We start from the raw sequence: 19,738 nt of genomic DNA, 5'->3' as shown, positions 1-19,738 counted from the left end.
ATTTATTTATATTTTGAGACAGGGTCTCACTGTGTCACCCAGGCTGGAGTCCAGTGGCATGATGTCGGCTCACTGCAACCTCTGCCTCCCAGGCTCAGGCAATCCTCCCACCTTAGCCTCCGAGTATCTGAGACTACAGATGTGCACCACCATGCCTGGCTAATTTTTGTATTGTTTGTAGAGATGGGGTTTCGCCATGTTGTCCAGTCTGGTCTCAAACTGCTGAGCTCAAGTGGTCCTCCTCGGCCTCCTGAAGTGCTGGGATTACAGGCATGAGCCACCATGCCTGGCCATGTTTTCTTTTTTAATCAAAATTTAATATAATTTGAAATCTAGTTCAAACAGAATTAAACTTTGAAGTTGTCATAATCTCATCCTGGAAATTAGGATTATCCCTAGTCTGGAACATTATAATTGGATTGATGATACCAAGCCACACCCAAAATTTGGCAGCTGTACCTTGGAGCTTCTCATTTTTATCTTGTCCCAGTGTATCTACAAGATCATATCAAATAATCTAATACTGCAATTGAGTTGTGGATAAAAATGGCATAACTTTGAAATCCATTTCATCTTTATATTGGTCAAAATAAATATGTTTTAGGTCTTTCTTAATCATTTTTGGTGTTGATTCAGATTTGGCATCAATCAACCAACATACCCTGATTCTTTGCAGAAAGGCATTTCTCCCTCCCTAACATTTTACACTGTGGCTTTACTATAAAATGAATTTGTTCTCTTTTTATCACAAATGATGGAAATTGTTAGCTTCTTATTTGTTTTTCATAAAATTATGTCATAATCACATTGAAAATTTTTCAGACAATTCAAAATAACTTGCCCTTCAAATTTGAAGTATCATTATTTATGTGCCACCAAACCATGTCTGTGTTTTTCTAAGAGGGATATAGACAGAAGGACTTTGTGGAGGTAACAAAAGTATGTGGTCTCATGCAACAGTTGGGGCATGTTCAACAAAAACAACAACAAAAAGTACGTGATGTATTTCATCATACTTCTACAGTGTGCTTATATTATGATACTCTTTGACATATTCCATACAGGAGTCTTGGATTCTCTTTCTTTGGCTATATTATAAAGTATTTGAGTAAAATACCCAATATCTCAAGTTCTTGTGAAGTATTTCTCATACAGATCAATGACATTGATTGTGTATTGCAGGAGAGGAGTATAGTATACTACATAACCCAAGACAGATAGAATGGTCATTTTTATATTTCTTATACCTATTTCATCATTATTTTACTCCCGTGCCATTTGTGTTTTCACTACTTCTTTATCTGAAAATTAATGGTTGTATGTTGTACAGGAGCCAGCCACCAGTGCCTTTAGCTGCCAGTTCTCTTTCGTCCATTGTGATTTATAGTAAACCAGCATTAGCCAGGCGGGGTGGCTCACACCTGTAATCCTAGCATTTTGGGAGGCTGAAGCGGGGAGATTGCTTGAGCCCAGGAGTTTGAGACCAGCCTGGGCAACATAGCAAGACCTTATCCCTATAAAAATAAAATAAACCAATCTTACATTTGTCAGTGTAGCAGAAACCAGCCTTCTTCGAAATGGTGTTGGTGTGATTCTCCTATCCGTTATCAAAAACTTGAAGCTGTCATTTGTCTGAGGCAAGATATCTTAGTATGGGTACACTGAAATCGAATATTTAATTTTTTTGGTGAAAAAATAGTCTATGATATATATCCTGTGTTGCTTTCACCATAATGGATTGGTTATTGAATCAAACATATGCTGATTTCTGTACATCTGCCAGTTAAGGCTGAGGTAAGAACAGAAATTAGTTGTCAAGAGATAAACTTATTAGCTGAGGTATTTTAAAGGAGTTACAGAAGTGATATTCCAAAACAGCCGTTGTCCCTAAAACTCAGCAGAAAAGCAGAGTAAATACTACTCATCATCATATCCCTAGCATCTAGCAAGAGTGTGTGGCACAAAGTAGACACATGGTAAATATTAGTTAGGCGAATGAATGGGTTAATGTATGAAAAAAAAGAATGTAGGAACCAGTGCCTATCTGCCTTTCCATCTATTGAAAAATCACTGTAAAATACATAACCTTTAATCCATTGAAACTCATTCAGTTGAGTTAAAAGGATTACTACATCAAGTTTACTTGCATTGCAGGTCATCCTACTTAAATATGGCTTTTTAAAATTAAGTGTATTGTAGGTGGTAGATCTTTCATCCATGGAGAAAATTTTAATGTTAGCACTTCTCTTTCCTCCACACTTTCTTTATTTTTTTCAAGCTCCACCTCCCTGGTTTACACCATTCTCCTGCCGCAGCCTCCCAAGTAGCTGGGACTACAGGCACCCGCCACCACGCTCAGCTAATTTTTTGTATTTTTAGTAGAGACAGGGTTTCACCATGTTAGCCAGGATGGTCTTGATCTCCTGACCTCGTGATCCGCCCGCCCCAACCTCCCAAAGTGCTGGGATTACAGGCATGAGCCACCGTGCCCGGCCTCTTTCCTCTACACTTTCATTATCATCTTCCAGTCTTTGGGAGACAGGCTAGCCTTTTTCTGATTTTTCTGCTCTTGCGCATTATGTAGGAACAACACAGCATCTGATAGATTTACCTGGTCAGATTCTCTCGTAGCAAAGATAGAAGGTCCAGGGAATTTTTATAACCGTGTCCATGACACACATGAACCATGTTAATATTACCAATAACATGCCCAGAATAAAAATATATAAATAAAGATTATCCAATACAAACCAGTATAGAGCCTGAATTTGAGGTACTATTACTGCCTATACTGTATAACTGACTATAAAATGAGGCATAATTTTCTCCTCCTTGTTGTGTTGTACATGTGCTGTAAGAGCTTGTACTGATTTTTCCTCTAATCAGTTTCATTCTATTTGTGATAAAGTAGCTAGTAACAAGAAATAATACTTAAGATTAAGTTGTTGAGCAACCCTAAAGTCTTCATAACTCTGTAGTAGCAGCCTACATCCATTGTTTTAGATGGATCTTGCTATGTTGCCCAGGCTGGTCTCAAACTCCTGGGCTCCGGTGATCCTACCTCATCTTCCAAGTAGCTGGGATTACAGGCATGTGCCACTGTGCCTGGCACAATACTTTTTGGCAGTTATCTCAATTTGAAATAAATCTATTGTAAAATATATACCAAGAACAGTATGTTATTTGGGAAATAGTACAAGAAAAAGAGCAAAGATCTTGAAGCAGCTTTTCAATTTTTAAATATTTTAAATATATTTTAATTATACAAAGACAAACTTTTGGGGGAATAATCATGATATTTGCTTCCTTTCTGCTCAGGAACATTTTAAAATATAAATATGTAGGCAAGCTAAATGTATGTATTAATTTGTAAAAGCCAGATGCAAAAGTATATAATGAGGATGAGCTAAAACTATGTACATCTATATGCATGTTTCAGAGGGATATTCTCAAGGTATTATATTAGTATTAGGGTGGAAGTTTAGTTATTGTATTATATAAAATGGAGGCTTAATGGGGGGTCATCTTAAGATTTTTAGAAAAATTACATCAATTGAGGGGTAGCTGTTGGGGTATTCATGGTTAAAATATGATTTTTGGGCTCTTGACTGGATTGCATCACAACCCAGAAATGAAACTAATAGAAAATCACAGAAATGAAACTAATAGAAAATAAATTTAAATGTTACTTGTTTATCTTCAAGTAGTTGAACTCCAGGCAGTTTTTATTGTCTTTTTTATATTTTTACTGTTATTTCTGTGGTAAGTATGCATAGCTTTTATAATTAGAAAAAGATATACTCTCTGATAATGTAATTGAATCACAAATGTAGTTTTGTCTTACTCTGTAGCTAGAAAATACTGATAGGTTTTAAGTATTTTTGTGTGTATAAATGGTATAGCGGGAGCTGGGCTTGGTGTCCCACACTTTTAATCCCAGGACTTTGGAAGGCCAACATGGGAGGATTGCTTGAGGCCAGGAGTTCAAGATCAGCCTGAGCAACATAGCAAGACCTCACTCACCTCTACAGAAAATTTTAAAAATTAGCTGGGTATGATGGCGCATGCCTTCTACCTACTCAGGAGGCTGAGATGGGAGGAGCATTTGAGCCCAGGAGTTTGAGGCTATGGTGAGCTAGGATTGTGCCACTGCACTCCAGCCTGGGTGACAAAACAAGACAGCATGTCTAAAAAAGGAGTAATAAGATAAATAAATGATCATTTGATGTGGTGGCTTGCTTTTTAAAAATAATGCCTTAACATTTTTATGTCTTTAAATAAGACAAGCTTCTGGTTGGTATCAAAGGAATCTGAGGAAAGAAGAATGAAAACTAATTAATTTTCTTTTACTCTTTAGATGCCAGAATTCCAGAAAAGTTCAGTTCGAATCAAGAACCCTACAAGAGTAGAAGAAATTATCTGTGGTCTTATCAAAGGAGGAGCTGCTAAACTTCAGGTGAATAATCATCAAGAAGCCTTGGCTGTGTGTGGTGGCTCATGCCCGTAATCCCAGCACTTTGGGAAACTGAAGCAGGAGGATCATTTGAGCCCAGGAGTTTGAGACCAGCCTGGGCAACATAGTGAGACCCCATCTCTATTTAAAAAAAAAAAAAAAATGACCAGGCACAGTGGCTCACACCTGTAATCCCAGCACTTTGGGAGGCCGAGGCGGGTGGACAAGGCTGAGGTCTGGAGTTCAAGACCAGCCCGGCCAACATGGTGAAACTCTGTCTCTACTAAAAGTACAAAAATTAGCCAAGCCTGGTGGCACATGCCTGTAATCCCAGCCACTTGGGAGACTGAGGCAGGTGAATCACTTAACCCCAGGAGGCGGAGGTTGCGGTGAGCTGAGATCATGCCACTGCACTCCAAAAATAAAATAAAAGCTTAATAATAAAGGCTTCTTTTTCTTCTTCTTCTTCTTTTGAGATGGAGTCTCACTCTGTTGCCCAGGCTGGAGTGCAGTGGCGCGATCCTGGCTCACTGCTCCTCCCGGGTTCAAGCAATTCTCATACCTCAGCCTCCCGAGCAGCTGGGATTATAGCTGCCAGCTACCACACTCAGCTAATTTTTTTTTGGTTTTTGAGACTGAGTATTGCTCTGTTGCTCAGGCTGGAGTGCAGTGGCACAATCTCAGCTCACTGCAACCTCTGCCTCCCGGTTCAAGTAATTTTCCTGCCTCAACCTCCAAAGCAGCTGGGATTATAGGTGCCTGCCACCGCGCCCAGCTAATTTTTACATTTTTAGTAGAGACAGGGTTTCACCACGTTGGCCAGACTGGTCTCAAACTCCTGGCCTCAAGAGATCCATCTGCCTCAGCCTCCCAAAGTGCTGGGATTACAGGCGTGAGCCATCATGACCCAGCCTTATTTTATTTTTGATGTTAAAGCAGACTCATTCATCTCCTGTTTGACAAAATCTGAGTACAACATGTTTAGGTAGACAGTTTTTGCCTATCCTTTAGGAATATAAAATCCAGAAAATATATATCTTGAGTTTTTCTAAAATAGACAGAATACCCTATTGGAAAAACAAAAATTAATAACCCTGAAATACTCTTAAGTTTTTATTAGTCTTAAGTACTAAGCTAACTCATGCTGTGTATAAGCATTAAACCATTTTAAGGATAATATTTAAAAGGGTATAGTTTTAAGTTGCTCTTTCATGTTTTAATCGTGGTAGTTCAAATTAAGATGTAACTTTATTAAGGGGATAGTTGAGTTTTTAAAAAGTTGTCTCTATTTTAAAGGAATGTGTTACATGTAAATTGACAATCTGGATATTCTGTAAAAAAAATACTCTTTTTTTACAACATTTCTGAAAAATAATATTTAACACAGTCTCCTAAGTTTCAAGAGCTGGCCAGCTATTTCAATATGCATTCATTCATTGGTATAGTTTACCTTAAATAAGCAAGTTAAATCCAGCATGTAACAGTATCAGTAACTGAGAGCTTCATATAGTTGAATTGCTTCCACTGCATATTTGTGCATTGACCAAGTTTGTTGAAAATCTCTAGTGAGAAGAGTAACCATATCACCTGCAATTGCAAATTCCCATACCAATTAATCAGATGTTTTCAAATTTTTATTTTTATTTATTTATTTTATTTTATTTTTTCGAGACAGAGTCTTAACTCTGTCACCCAGGTTGGAGTAGAGTGGCATGATCTTAGCTCACTGCAACCTGTGCCTCCCAGCTTCAAGCGATTCTCCTGCCTCAGCTTCCTCAGTAGCTGGGATTACAGGCACCTGCCACCACACCTGGCTATTTTTGTATTTTTAGTAGAGACAGGGTTTTACCATGTTGGCCAGGCTGGTCTCGAACTCCTGACCTCAAGTGATCTCCCCACCTCGGCCTCCCAAAGTGCTGGGATTACAGGCATGAGCCACCACACCCGGCTGGATTTTTTCAGTTTTTAAAGTTGATACATAATAACTGTATATATATATATATGGGGTACATGTGATATTTTCAAATATATATAAAATGTGTATCAGGTAATTAGGATATCTGCCATTTCTAATATTTATTCTTTTGGGGGGAACATTCTAAACCTTTTCTTCTAGCTATTTTGAAATATACAACAAAATACTGTTTACTATAGTCATTCTACTGTATAAACACTAGAACTTATTCCTTCTAACAGTATTTTCATAACCATTCATCAACTGTTCTTTATTTCCCCATCCCTCCCACCTTTCCCAGCCTCTGGTAACCATCTTTCTACTCTCTGCTTCCATGAGATCAAGTTTTTTAGTTTTCATATGTGAATAAGAACACGTAGTATTTGTCTTTCTGTGCCTGGCTTATTTCACGTAAGATAATGACCTCCAGGCTCGCCCATGTTGCTGCAAATGACAGCATCTCTTTGTTTTTTATAGCTACATTACTACTCAGATTTATTTGGCGACAGTGCTAGGGCACTCAAGGTAGCACCTTGTAGTTAAGATTATCCCCAGGACTTTATAAATGAACCGCATGAGAAGATTCAAATAACTTAACAGTGTGGACCAGAGACTGAGCACAGTCCTATGCATCTAGGAAAGCATGAAGTATGTGTTTGGGTAGCACAGAGAAATTCTGGCCATGTGGGCTGTGTTTACAATAATGCCTTTCACTCTTTTCTTACAGATAATAACAGACTTTGATATGACACTCAGTAGATTTTCATACAAAGGGAAAAGATGCCCAACATGTCATAGTAAGTGTGGTATTTATAAACAAATTCACAAAAGCATGTCATCATTATTTTAAGATCCTCTTTATCTATATTACCTGTGAGATAACTGGGTTTTTAAAATTCTTTTTGGACATTGACAGTGAGGAGACCTGCTTTTTCTTACCATATTTTTGAGGTATTTTTTTCCTATATTATATAAATGGCTATTTTCATGTATGGTTTTGGTAGCAAAGGGAATCGGAGACTCCTGAAATATTTCTTGCCAAATACAGTCTATTCATTATTCAAGAAATATTTAAATAGGTTGTAAACTTTGGGTTAACCTGAAGAAGCGGCATTTATCAAATACTCTGTTTTCTAGGAATTTTACCAAATTTTAATGTCTTTTTTGTTTTCCAACTTGGCTGTGAGTTTTTAAAATAACACTCTTCAACCTGACAGGAAAACGGTGAAATGAACTCTCTCATTTGTTTTTAGTACATACGTAAATTGAAAAATTATTCTGGGGCCGGGTACAGTGGCTCATGGCTGTAATCTCAACATTTTGGGAGGCTGAGGTGGGCAGATCATTTGCAGTCAGGAGTTCGAGACCAGCGTGGCCAAAATGATGAATCCCTGTCTCTACTAAAAATACAAAAATTAGCTGGGCTTGGTGGCGGGCACCTGTAATCCCAGCTACTCAAGAGGCTGAGGCAAGAGAATCTCTTGAACCCGGGAGGTGGAGGTTGCAGTGAGCCAAGATTACACCACTGCACTCCAGCCTGTGCAACAGAGTGAAACTTCATCTTGGGGGAAAAAAAAAAAGAAAAAAATTATTTTGATAATTTGTATTTTAAAAAACGCTAAAAATCGCCAGGCACAGTGGCTCACGCCTGTAATCCCAGCACTTTAGGAGGTGGAGGTGGGATAATCACTTGAGCCCAGGAGTTTGAGACCAGCCTGAGCAACGTAATGATAAGACCTTTTCTTACAAAAAAATAAAAAATCAGCTGGGCATTGTGGTGTGCCTGTGGTCCCAGATACTCACTTGGGAGGCTGAGAGGATCCTTGAGCCTGGGAGGGCGAGTCTGTAGTGAGCCGTAATCACACCACTGCATTCCCGCCTGGATGACAAAACAAGACCCTGTCTCGAAAAAAAAAAAAAGAAAAAAATTATTTTGATAATTTGTATTTTAAAAAACGCTAAAAATCGCCAGGCACAGTGGCTCACGCCTGTAATCCCAGCACTTTAGGAGGTGGAGGTGGGATAATCACTTGAGCCCAGGAGTTTGAGACCAGCCTGAGCAACGTAATGATAAGACCTTTTCTTACAAAAAAATAAAAAATCAGCTGGGCATTGTGGTGTGCCTGTGGTCCCAGATACTCACTTGGGAGGCTGAGAGGATCCTTGAGCCTGGGAGGGCGAGTCTGTAGTGAGCCGTAATCACACCACTGCATTCCCGCCTGGATGACAAAACAAGACCCTGTCTCGAAAAAAAAAAAAAGACACTAAAAATATTTATATCCTTTGCCCTATTAAGTCCTCTTTAGAGAATTTGTAAGTAATCCCAAATGCAGTTTTTAAAAAAGCTTTATTCACAAAAATAATGGTGACTAAGCTCAACATAAAATTACTACTAATAGCAGATGCTTGGAAGCAACCTAAAAAGTTTAATGCTGCAGAAATGATATAAATTATTTTCTGCTCACATACCAGAAATTTTAATTACATGGAAAAATGCAGACTACAATGTGAAATGAAAAAGAAAATTCATAATTACAGATTTGGTATCATCTCTTATCTAATTGATATACATGAAATCTTAAGACTGAAAGGAAATATACTAAAATATTGTTCGCTACTTACTATTGAATGGTAAAACTTTTTACCATTCAGTTTTTGTTTTCTGCTTTACAGTGGTCTGGATTTTCCAGGTGTTTACATTAAGCATTTATTATCTTTTTATTTAGAAAAAAATGTATTTCCCATATGTGTTTCTTCTATTTAACTACAAAGAAGAAAATGGAAGTGATCAATACACAGTTCATAGTGTTTGAAGATACTGAATTGTCTATCTCAGTGGTGTAAGCAAGCAGTCACTAAATCTCAGATTTTAAACCATTAGCTTCCCTAACAGTGTCATGTGAATTATACCACTGAGACCAAAAGTTACAATAACCATGCTAGTTGATTGGCATTACTTAAAAGTATTGGGTTGGTGCAAAAGTAATTGAGTTTTTTGCCATTACTTTATAGCAAATTATTCATAGTAGTGGTAGCATCAATCAGAGTATTTCTTTTAATGCTTATTTTGCTTTCTATCTTTAGATATCATTGACAACTGTAAGCTGGTTACAGATGAATGTAGAAAAAAGGTAAACACTAACAATAATCCATAGTCACTCGAAGACTTCATTACCCTTTTTGCCTGAGAATTTCTTCAGGTGCATTCACACAAGTAAGAATGGACGTAAAGTGCTTACAGCCATACCTGGCACATAGTAAGCACGCAGTAAATAGTAGATTTGCTGTATGAATTACACATTCAAAACATATTTTAGAGATAAAAATTCATTTAAAACTCTTAAATGATCACCAAAGTATTCTGGTGTTGCAACGTTAACTGGAGATTTAAAACAAAAGCACTTTGGTTTTCTGTAGGTTTTGCTCCTTTAAGTTAATGAGGAAGTTGCTTCAGTACTTTGCTTGAGTATGTATCTGTGTATATCTTAACAAAATGCAATTTGAAATGTGAATCAAATTGAATACCTTTATATGAAACTGAAGTGTTTTTTGTACTGATAATTTTACTGTTGGTTTTTACTCGCCTAAAAGTACTTTACAAAAGAAAGGTAGCTTTTCGCAGGTATATATGATTACATGTCAACTAAGATCAACAAATATTTTTTCAATTGATACATTAGCTAAACTTATAAAGCAGTTTATTGAAAATACTTGTTTACATTGTTTTGCTTTCTATACAACCAAGCAGATATATCTTCATGTAATCTTCATGATTAATTTATTCATATCTTCCTAGTTATTGCAACTAAAGGAAAAATATTACGCTATTGAAGTTGATCCTGTTCTTACTGTAGAAGAGAAGTACCCTTATATGGTGGAATGGTAAGTGTATATTAGGCAGTAGGAGGATTTAAAAAAATAATAAAACAACAGTGCAGTTACAACGGATGGCTTATTTTTTTACCTGTAGTGCAAACAAACAGATTAATAAATTATGCAAGTTAGAACATTGAATAACAAAATGAGCTCTAATTATCTAATCTCTCTAACAGTTTAGGATTTCTTTTGTTTTGTTTAGTTAAGGTGAAGTCCAGTAGGAATAAATTAAAAGTCCTGCATTTAAGTCTCAAATTAAAAACAAGAATTTTTTTTTAAGTATATGGACAAGATGTGGCTTAATGTGTAAAGAAAAGGTTTAAAGATTTAAACTGACTCTGAACTCAATTAGAGCCAGCTGGTGATATGGTTACCAAAAAATCAACCTTTGGTTGCATTAATCAAAATGCAGTGTTCCAAGCGGATCACACTGAAAGCATTGTGTTGGGTTCTGGAAGAATGCTATTAAGAAAAACCATGACAATAGTGACCAAGAAAAAAAAAAAAAATAGATCATAAATTTAAAGGAGTCAGAGTAGTCCACCAGAATAATCAGAGGAATTTGGGCCTTCCCACTTGAGGAACATTTCAAGGAATAGAAAATACTTTGATTTGAGAAGCAACAACTTGTTTTAAAATCTTAGGAGACCAGGAATAATTTGTCTTTATTGTCCCATTACCTAACAGTTGCACACTTCATCTATATTTATGGTATTAAATGTTGAAAAGATATTAGACTTAAGTCTACAAACTGGTAGCAGCAGAACTGGAACAAGACTTGGAAGATATAAGATTGATTTCAGCATGAGAAAAGAAAAGCCCGTCTAGCAATTAGAGTTTTCTGGCAATGGAATAAGCTTCCCTGGGAGAATGAGTTTACTGACATGATAGAAGCTGACCCAGGCAGGGAGGAGGGTGACTTAGGAATATTATAGGGGTATTTTTAGGTATCAGATGAAGAGTTAGGCTTTTTTTTTTTTCTTTCTTTCTGTTTTTAGTGACTCCTTACATGATCGTAATAGGTTAGAGAGTCTAAGGGCCCTTTATACTGAAATGCTATGATTATAGGTGTTTTTTACATAAAGCAGGATAATCTATACATAACAGATTTTCTCTCTTGCTCACTAAATAGCATCTTCAGTATGTAAAAAATTCAAACTACAAACAAATTTAAAAAGTGCATTTGCTGTAATTCATTTTACTGTAATCAGAGAAAGGATGATGCACCCATAGGTTGGATCGAGTTTTTATCTGTAGAATTAGGAAAGGTTTATAGCTAGTTTCCTTTCATTACCTTACTAACATATTTAAGCTAAGTCTGGGTTTGGGAGGACTGGGAAACTCAGTAAGAACATGCCTATCACATTTTGAGACATGAGGTCTACATTCATTAGTGATGAATTTCAGTCTCTAAAATTTAAATCCAAATATGAGGAACAGATTTTCTCACATGGAAGAATGCTTTGTAATAAAGATAATAATTTTAGTTTGTCTTAATTGATACTCTTTTCTCCTTTGGTCGTAAACTCCAGGTATACTAAATCACATGGTTTGCTTGTTGAACAAGCTTTACCAAAAGCTAAACTTAAAGAAATTGTGGCAGAATCTGACGTTATGCTCAAGTAAGTTTCTTGGGTGGTTTTTGCTGCTATTCACAGACTTGAATTATTGCTATATATGTAGTCAGTTGTACTTTTAAAAAATAAGATATTGAATATTACATATGTAAATATATCCAAAATATGCCACCTATCACAGAATACATAGTGGTAAGATAAGGTATTTAGAAGTACATATGAGATCTTGGTGTAGGTAATAAGAGCCTTATGAGATTTAAATTCTAATTTGTATTTTGTTTCTCCAGATTAAAAATGTCAAGACTTACAAATTTTTGAACCAAGGCCATTTAAAAATTTTTTAGCAAAGTACTTAGGAAAGACATATAATATGAAAGGAATGTATAAATCAAGTTGAAAGGGATTTAAGTATACTTGTTTTTTTTTTTTTTTTTTGAGACAGGGTCTCTCTCTGTTTCCCAGGTTAGAGTGTAGTGATATAATCTCTTCCTCACTCCAACCTCTGCCTCCTGGGCTCAAGCGATCCCCTTGCCTCAGCCTCTCAAGTAGCTGGGACGACAGGCATGTACCACCATGCCTGGCTACTTTTTGTATTTTTTTGTAAAGATGGGATTTCACCATGTTGCTCGGGCTGGTCTTGAACTCTTGGGGTCAAGCGATCCCAAAGTGCTGGGATTACATGTGTGAGCCACCATGCCTGGCAGTATACTATGTCTAAATTTTCATGAGCCTACTTTTTAAATTCTCAAACTTCTTTGAAAACTATTCCTAGGAAAGATTAGTATGTTTTAGTACATAATTATATATGTATGCATGAGTTATAAGATACAACAGGCTTTTTAATAGTGTTTATTACCTCCTAAAATTTTCAACTCATTAGGCAAACATGATGATGTTACTTTTTTTATGATGATGTTATCTTTTAAGGTGATTACTTCTAAAAAGGAAAGCAATAAATTGTCAGAAAAAGTGTGAGGACAGCTAGTAAGTGTTTCATTCCTTAGTAGGCAGCAACAGCATTATTTAACCTATACCCAGGAAGGGTAAAAAAGGGAAGGGGGCTGGCTAGGTGCAGTGGCTCACGCCTGTAATCCCAGCACTTTGGGAGGCCGAGGCGGGCGGATCACAAGGTCAGGAGATTGAGACCATCCTGGCTAACACGATGAAACCCCATCTCTACTAAAAAATACAAAAAATTAGCCGGGCGTGGTGGCGGGCGCCTATAGTCCCAGCTACTGGGAGGCTGAGGCTGGAGAATGGCACGAACCCGGGAGGCAGAGCTTGCAGTGAGCTGAGATCATTCCACTGCACTCCAGCCTGGGAGACAGCGAGACTCCATCTCAAAAAATAAAAACAAAAAATAAAGGGAAGAGGGCTTAAGAACTTAGTAAAGAGACACGCCAGATTTCGAGAATACAGCTAAGTTCCTGCCACTCTGCTTTTCAATTTTATGGATTTTGATGAAACTGTAAGAATATCAAGTCATTCTTCATAATTTTAAAATCTGAAAATATTTTAATCATGTAAATGTATTTTTTGTTAGTTAATATATATCCATTAAGTTAGGCCAAGTTGATAGGCCCACTGTGGGACTCCATCCTTCTCAGTGTCCATATTTTAACCCCTAAGTGGGATTTTCAGGGTGTGGCTTAACTATTGTTTTCTCTTTTTAAATTTAATTTTAGAGACAGGGTCTCGCTATGTTGCCCAGACTGGACTAGAACTCCTGGGCTCAAGCAATCCTCAAGCCTCAACCTCCCAAGTAGCTGGGACTATAAGCATGCACTGCTATGCCTGCCTGTTTCTTTTTAAATGGTATAAATTGTGAACTGTAGGTTTATATTCATATTCAGTGAAAGCTTAAGGACATCTAGTTTGTAGTATTAGGATTGATTAAAGGGAAGATAAAGAGTTAACCATTGTTTGAAAAACTTAACAGTATTATAGATATAAATAACAGCCCTCTTGGGCAGTATTTTGAAATGGGAATATGAGTGAGCCATAGAATTACTAGGAATATTTCACTTTTTTAGCTTCTAAGTGAAAAGGAACTATATCTTGCTCTTTAACAATCAGTTTGTTATCTCCATCTTGCAGGGAAGGATATGAGAATTTCTTTGATAAGCTCCAACAACATAGTATACCCGTGTTCATATTTTCGGCTGGAATCGGCGATGTACTAGAGGAGGTTATTCGTCAAGCTGGTGTTTATCATCCAAATGTCAAAGTTGTGTCCAATTTTATGGATTTCGATGAAACTGTAAGAATATGAAATTATTCTTCATAATTTTAAAATCTGAAAATATTTTAATCATGTAAATGTATGTGTTGTTACTTAATATATATCCAGTAAGTTAGGCCAAGTTGATAGGCCCACTGTGGGACTCCATCCTTCTCAGTGTTAATATATCCATATTTTAAAAACAATGTGCCTTTCTTAAACTTTCATTCCCCAAGCTATAGACTAATAATAAAAATAGTAAAACTTCTTCTTCTTCTTCTTTTTTTTTGTTTGAGATGGAGTGTCACTCTGTTGCCCAGGCTGGAGTGCAATAGTATGATCTCAGCCAATTGCAACCTCTGCCTCCTGGGTTCAAGCAATTCTTCTGCCTCAACCTCTCGAGTAGCTGGGATTACAAGCATGTGCCACCACACCTGGCTACTTTTTGTATTTTTGGTAGAGATAGGGTTTCACCATGTTGGCCAGGTTGGTCTCAAATTCCTGACCACAAGTGATCCACCCCCCTTGGCCTCCCAAAGTGCTGGGATTACAGGCATGAGCCACCACACATAGCCTAAAACTTCCTTTAAATTGTTTTAATGCAGCAACTTTGAAGCCTTAACATTCATAGTTGGAAAAAAAGAAGTTAGAACTGAAATTATTTGAATAGGGTTTTCTAATCAAGACAGTATATTATGAAATACATAAAATAACATAAAATAGGATCTTTTGGTTAGAAACAAAATAAAAACTGAAAATTGAATTTTGAACTCATTTTGTTTTACCTTTTTTTTTTTTTTGAGATGGAGTCTTACTCTGTAGCCCAGGCTAGAGTGCAGTGGCGTGATCTCAGCTCACTGCAACCTCCACCTCCGGGGTTCAAGCAGTTCTCCCTACCTGAGTCTCCCAAGTAGCTGGGATTACAGGTGTGTGCCACCACACTGAGCTAATTTTTGTTTTCTTAATAGAGATGGGGTTTCACCATGTTGGTCAGGATGGTCTCGATCTCTTGACTTCATGATCTGCCCACCTCGGTCTCCCGAAGTGCTGGAATTACAGGCGTGAGCCACTGTGCCCAGCCTTCTTTTTTTTTTTTTTTTCCAGACAGAGTCTCACTCTGTCACCCAGGCTGGAGTGCAGTGGTGCCATCTTGGCTCACTGCAACCTCTGCCTCCCAGGTTCAGGCAATTCTCCTTCCTCAGCCTCCCGAGTATCTGGGACTACAGGTGTGTGCCACCACACCTGGCTAATTTTTATATTTTAGTGAGGCGGGGTTTCACCGTATTGGCAAGTCTGGTCTCGAACTCCTGACCTCAAGTGATCTGACCTCCTTGGCCTCCCAAAGTGCTGGGATCACAGGCATGAGCCACTGCGCCCAGTCTTTGTTTTACCATTTAAAATAGTCTCTAAAAAACCATTTACTTCTCCAAGCCCTTCTTAGCTATGGTGAATGTGATGGACTTAAGTGCTTTGAGATCTTTATCAAAGATGCATTTACAAATATGATGAAATAATAGTGACATCAATTAAGAGCTCCAAAATATGAAAATCCAACAAATAGAATTTTTAAAGCCTGTTATTTCAAAAGATTTATATTTTTCATAGGGGGTGCTCAAAGGATTTAAAGGAGAACTAATTCATGTATTTAACAAACATGATGGTGCCTTGAGGAATACAGAATATTTCAATCAACTCAAAGACAATAGTAACATAATTCTTCTGGGAGATTCCCAAGGAGACTTAAGAATGGCAGATGGAGTAGCCAATGTTGAGCACATTCTGAAAATTGGATATCTAAATGATAGAGTAAGTATACAAATCTGTAATTTAATTTTCTTCCAAGAAAAAATTAGGATGAAACTTGGTAGGCAATTGTTGCCATAGTCACCTGAGAAAGTAGTTATTTTAGAGCCTTTTTTTTTATTTTTGAGACAAGCCTCTGTTACCGAGGCTAGAGTGTAGTGATGCAATCACATCTCACTATAGCCTCAACCTTCCCGGCTCAAGCATTCCTCCCACCTCAGCCCCTCAAGTAGCTGGAACTACAGGCACACACCACTACACCTGGCTGATGTTTTAATTTTTTTGTAGAGATGAGGTCTCCCTGTGTTGCCCAAGCTGGTCTCAAACTCCTGGGCTCAAGTGATCCACCAGGCCTCTCAAAGTGTTGGAATAACAGGCGTGAGCCACTATGCCCAGCCAAAACATAGTTTTGATCATTCATTTTGATTGTTCTTTATACTGGTGATGTTTAAAGGAGTTGAGATGCATGCTATAGGTACTGAGAAAAGGGAGGATGTATATTCTGTAGGAGGCCTCTCTGTCTTCTACCCACTAGATGCTGGATAGCAGTCCCCTGCCATGAGACTCAAAAATGTCCCTAGACATTATTAAATGTTCCCTGGACAAAATCACCCCATTTGAAAACCACTGGACTGGAGAGAGAGCATTCTGGGGAGAAAAGCTACCATGTGGAAACATGTCTGTCAGTGGGTCTTAAGAGTTTGAAATATTTTTTCATTTCAAAGATGTTTTGAAAGTGAATTTAATTTTTTGCATTTTGCCCAAGAGGTCTAACAATGAGATTCTTACTGAAATTACTTGCTTCTTCGCCCTGCATGTTAATTTTCTTTTGTTCTTCTCTTGATTAGGTGGATGAGCTTTTAGAAAAGTACATGAACTCTTATGATATTGTTTTAGTACAAGATGAATCATTAGAAGTAGCCAACTCTATTTTACAGAAGATTCTATAAACAAGCATTCTCCAAGAAGACCTCTCTCCTGTGGGTGCAGTTGAACTGTTCATCTGTTCATCTTGCTGAGAGACTTATTTATAATATATCTTTACTCTTGAAGTGTTCCCTTTGTATAACTGAAGTATTTTCAGACATGGTGAATGCATCAACTGGAAGCTCCTTTTTCTCCACCTCTCTCAACACACTCCTCACCTTATCTTTTAACACATTTAAAAAGAAAAATCTTAAAGCCAAAATTAGAAAAGTAACTCCCTCCTCTTCCAAAGTGAATTTTGTAGTTTAATGTTATCATGCAGTTTTTGAGGAGTCTTTTACACTGGGAAAGTTTGTAGAAATTTTAAAATAAGTTTTATGAAATGGTGAAATAATATGCATGATTTTAAGTATTGCCATTTTTGTAATTTGGGTTATTATGCTGATGGTATCACCATCTCTTGAAATTGTGTTAGGTTTGGTTATTTTGGGGAAAAAATATCTACCGAAAAAGAGTAGCACTTACTGTTGGAAAAAACTGGTGGTGTTTACAACGTTGCTAATCATTACAAAACATTCTGTATTGAAGCACTGATAATAAATATGAAATGAAAAGCCTTTTTAATTCTATAGTCAAAACTATCTTTATTGAGTCATCAGATACTTATTGAGCACCTACCATGGTGTCTTGTTTTTTTGTTTCTTTCTGTCTGCCTATCTTTTGAGATATATGAATTCTAAAATCCTTGTCATAGTGGCTATTTAGATTGAATTATTTTCAAAAATTATTAAGTCTAAAGATATTTGCAGGGAAAATTTTATCTGCCCTTCAGAAAATACTGAGACCTCTGAAAATTATTTTCTCCCATTGAAAACATCAGTAAAAGGTACAAGTCTGCAAGTTTCAGAAAGAACCCGAGGCAGGAAGCAGTGGACCTGGGTCTCATGGTGACTGAATCTGAGCAGCACTGCAACATTAGGAACCAGCATCTCTCTGTACAGTCCAGCTACCCACTCCACATCTCTGGCTCTGCCTCATCATTCATCTTCAGGATTTAGACCTGCCATTGTGATAAATTTGACTGTGACTCTTACCCTTAATTCTAGATCCTATGGACACCTAATTGGTTTGCTTATAGCACCTAAGGTATGATACACACAAAGCATGATCTGATTCGTTCTGGCCATTCAGTGTGAGCGGCATTCTCTAGTTCAGTCAGGTGTGGCTGGAAGACAAGGTCACATGTTAGAAAACCTTTTTGTCCTCAGAATGGCCATCCTTATCCTCCACCACCACTCCTCCTTTTCATCATCATAAACAATGAAGCAGGCCAGGAGCAGAAGCTCACACCTGTAATCCCAGCACTTTGGGATGCCAAGGCAAGTGGATCGCTTGAGCCTAGGAGTTTGAGACCAGCCTGGGTAACGTAGGGAGACCCCCGTCTCTGCAAAAAATTAGCCAGGCATGGTGGTGCGCCTGTAGTCCCAGCTACTCAGGAGGCTGAGGCGGGATGATCACCTGAGCCTGGGGAGGTTGAGGCTGCAGTGAGCTGTGATCGTGCCACTGCACTCCAGGCTGGTGAACAGAGCAAGAACCTCAAAGCAGCATAAAAATAATGAGGCCAGGTGCAGTGGCTCACATCTGTAATCCCAGCATTTTGGGAGGCCGAGGCGGGCAGATGACTTGAGCTTAGGAGTTCAAGACCAGCCTAGGCAACATGGCAGGACTCAGTCTCTACTAAAAATACAAAAAACTAGCCAGGCATAGTGGTGCGCACCTGTGGTTCCAGCGACTCAGGAGGCTAAGGTAGGAGGATTGCTGGAGCCCGGGGGGCCAATGCTTGCAGTGAGCTGAGATCATGCCCCTGTACTCCAGCCTGGGCAACAGAGCAAGACCTGGTCTTAATAAATAAGTAAACAAGGAAACAAAAATGCAATGGCAACAGGCAGACTAGACCCTGCCTAAGTATTTCTGAAAGCAAACTGAAAAATAACTTCCTGCATTAAAGCAGATAGCATGGCACGGGAGGATCAGAATTACCTGCAGGACTTTTGCACATAGGAAAAACAGTTGGGAATCTGATTCAACAATAACTCTTTACCCCTGTATTGCAATCAGAGCTTATATTGGCTATTTCCAAAAGGTGTTTATAATATGCTTCCATGAATAAGGCTATTGCATGCTGTAAATCTAAAGAACACTGAAGTCATGACCTACATTCTGGTCATGGCTCAGCCCCTTACTAAGACTCCAGGTTCGGTCACTTCCCTATATAATGAATGCCATAAGAACATGCACTCTCTAAGGCCCCTTCTAGCCAATTCCATAAATTGAGTCTCGTGCTTCTCCCATTATGTTTATTAACCTATCACATCTCACTGCCACCTGATGCTACTGAAATTTAAAATATTTGTATTTGAGTTCAGTTTTCAGACCAGTTTAGCCATTAGGAGTGTGACCAGGACAGATTATTGAGCCTGTGTCCCAGTTTGCTCATCTGTTAAGTGAAGATGGTGATATAGCTTCTAGATTCATAAGGAGTAGATATGCTCATCTTTTATGTATACGTTTGAAATTTATGTATGCATTTAAAACAGCACAGGTATTCAATATTGTTAGGTAGAATCCGTCCACAAATGTATAAGCTGTTGTATCCCTCAGTACAGTGTTTGGCTGAATCAATGAAATGGAATAATCTTTTGCAGCCCTGGCAAATATTGGTAGTGTATGGTGACTACCACATTCTCTAACGAGCCTAGCATCAGCCAATGGTTTCATTCAACTTTAAATTTTACTTTATGAGATAAAGCCATTTTGAGGGCTAGAGCTAACAATTTTGACAAAACTGGAAAAAATGAAAACAACCATCAGTCATACTAGCTCGTTCCGGAGTGATTTCACAAGAAATCTACCTTCCATGGTCTATT

At 37.9% G+C, this 19,738-nt stretch overlaps 1 protein-coding gene across 8 annotated transcripts in view; it reads left to right on the top strand.

Moving 5' to 3' along the window:
- Positions 1-17,435, top strand: part of NT5C3A (5'-nucleotidase, cytosolic IIIA) — a 51,251-nt gene extending 33,816 nt beyond the window's left edge. For 4 of the 8 annotated variants that reach the window (XM_033194159.1, XM_033194162.1, XM_033194161.1 and 1 more), the window contains 8 exons: positions 4,358-4,456; positions 7,135-7,204; positions 9,492-9,538; positions 10,204-10,289; positions 11,816-11,905; positions 13,958-14,120; positions 15,687-15,887; positions 16,733-17,435. In XM_033194159.1, the coding sequence (XP_033050050.1) occupies positions 4,358-4,456; positions 7,135-7,204; positions 9,492-9,538; positions 10,204-10,289; positions 11,816-11,905; positions 13,958-14,120; positions 15,687-15,887; positions 16,733-16,834 (858 nt within the window). In that variant the 3' untranslated portion in view covers positions 16,835-17,435. Of the gene's footprint in view, positions 1-4,357; positions 4,457-7,134; positions 7,205-9,491; positions 9,539-10,201; positions 10,290-11,815; positions 11,906-13,957; positions 14,121-15,686; positions 15,888-16,732 lie in introns of all 8 variants that reach the window. The other 4 variants (XM_033194160.1, XM_033194164.1, XM_033194165.1 and 1 more) reach the window with 2 other exon arrangements.
- Positions 17,436-19,738: the final 2,303 nt, after the last annotated feature.

Source organism: Trachypithecus francoisi, unplaced genomic scaffold, assembly GCF_009764315.1.
Source record: "Trachypithecus francoisi isolate TF-2019V2 unplaced genomic scaffold, Tfra_2.0 Lachesis_group4, whole genome shotgun sequence".
Taxonomy (NCBI): Eukaryota; Metazoa; Chordata; class Mammalia; order Primates; family Cercopithecidae; genus Trachypithecus; species Trachypithecus francoisi.
The sequence above is the reverse complement of the archived record's forward strand: the minus strand, read 5'-3'. Positions and strand labels throughout refer to the sequence as shown.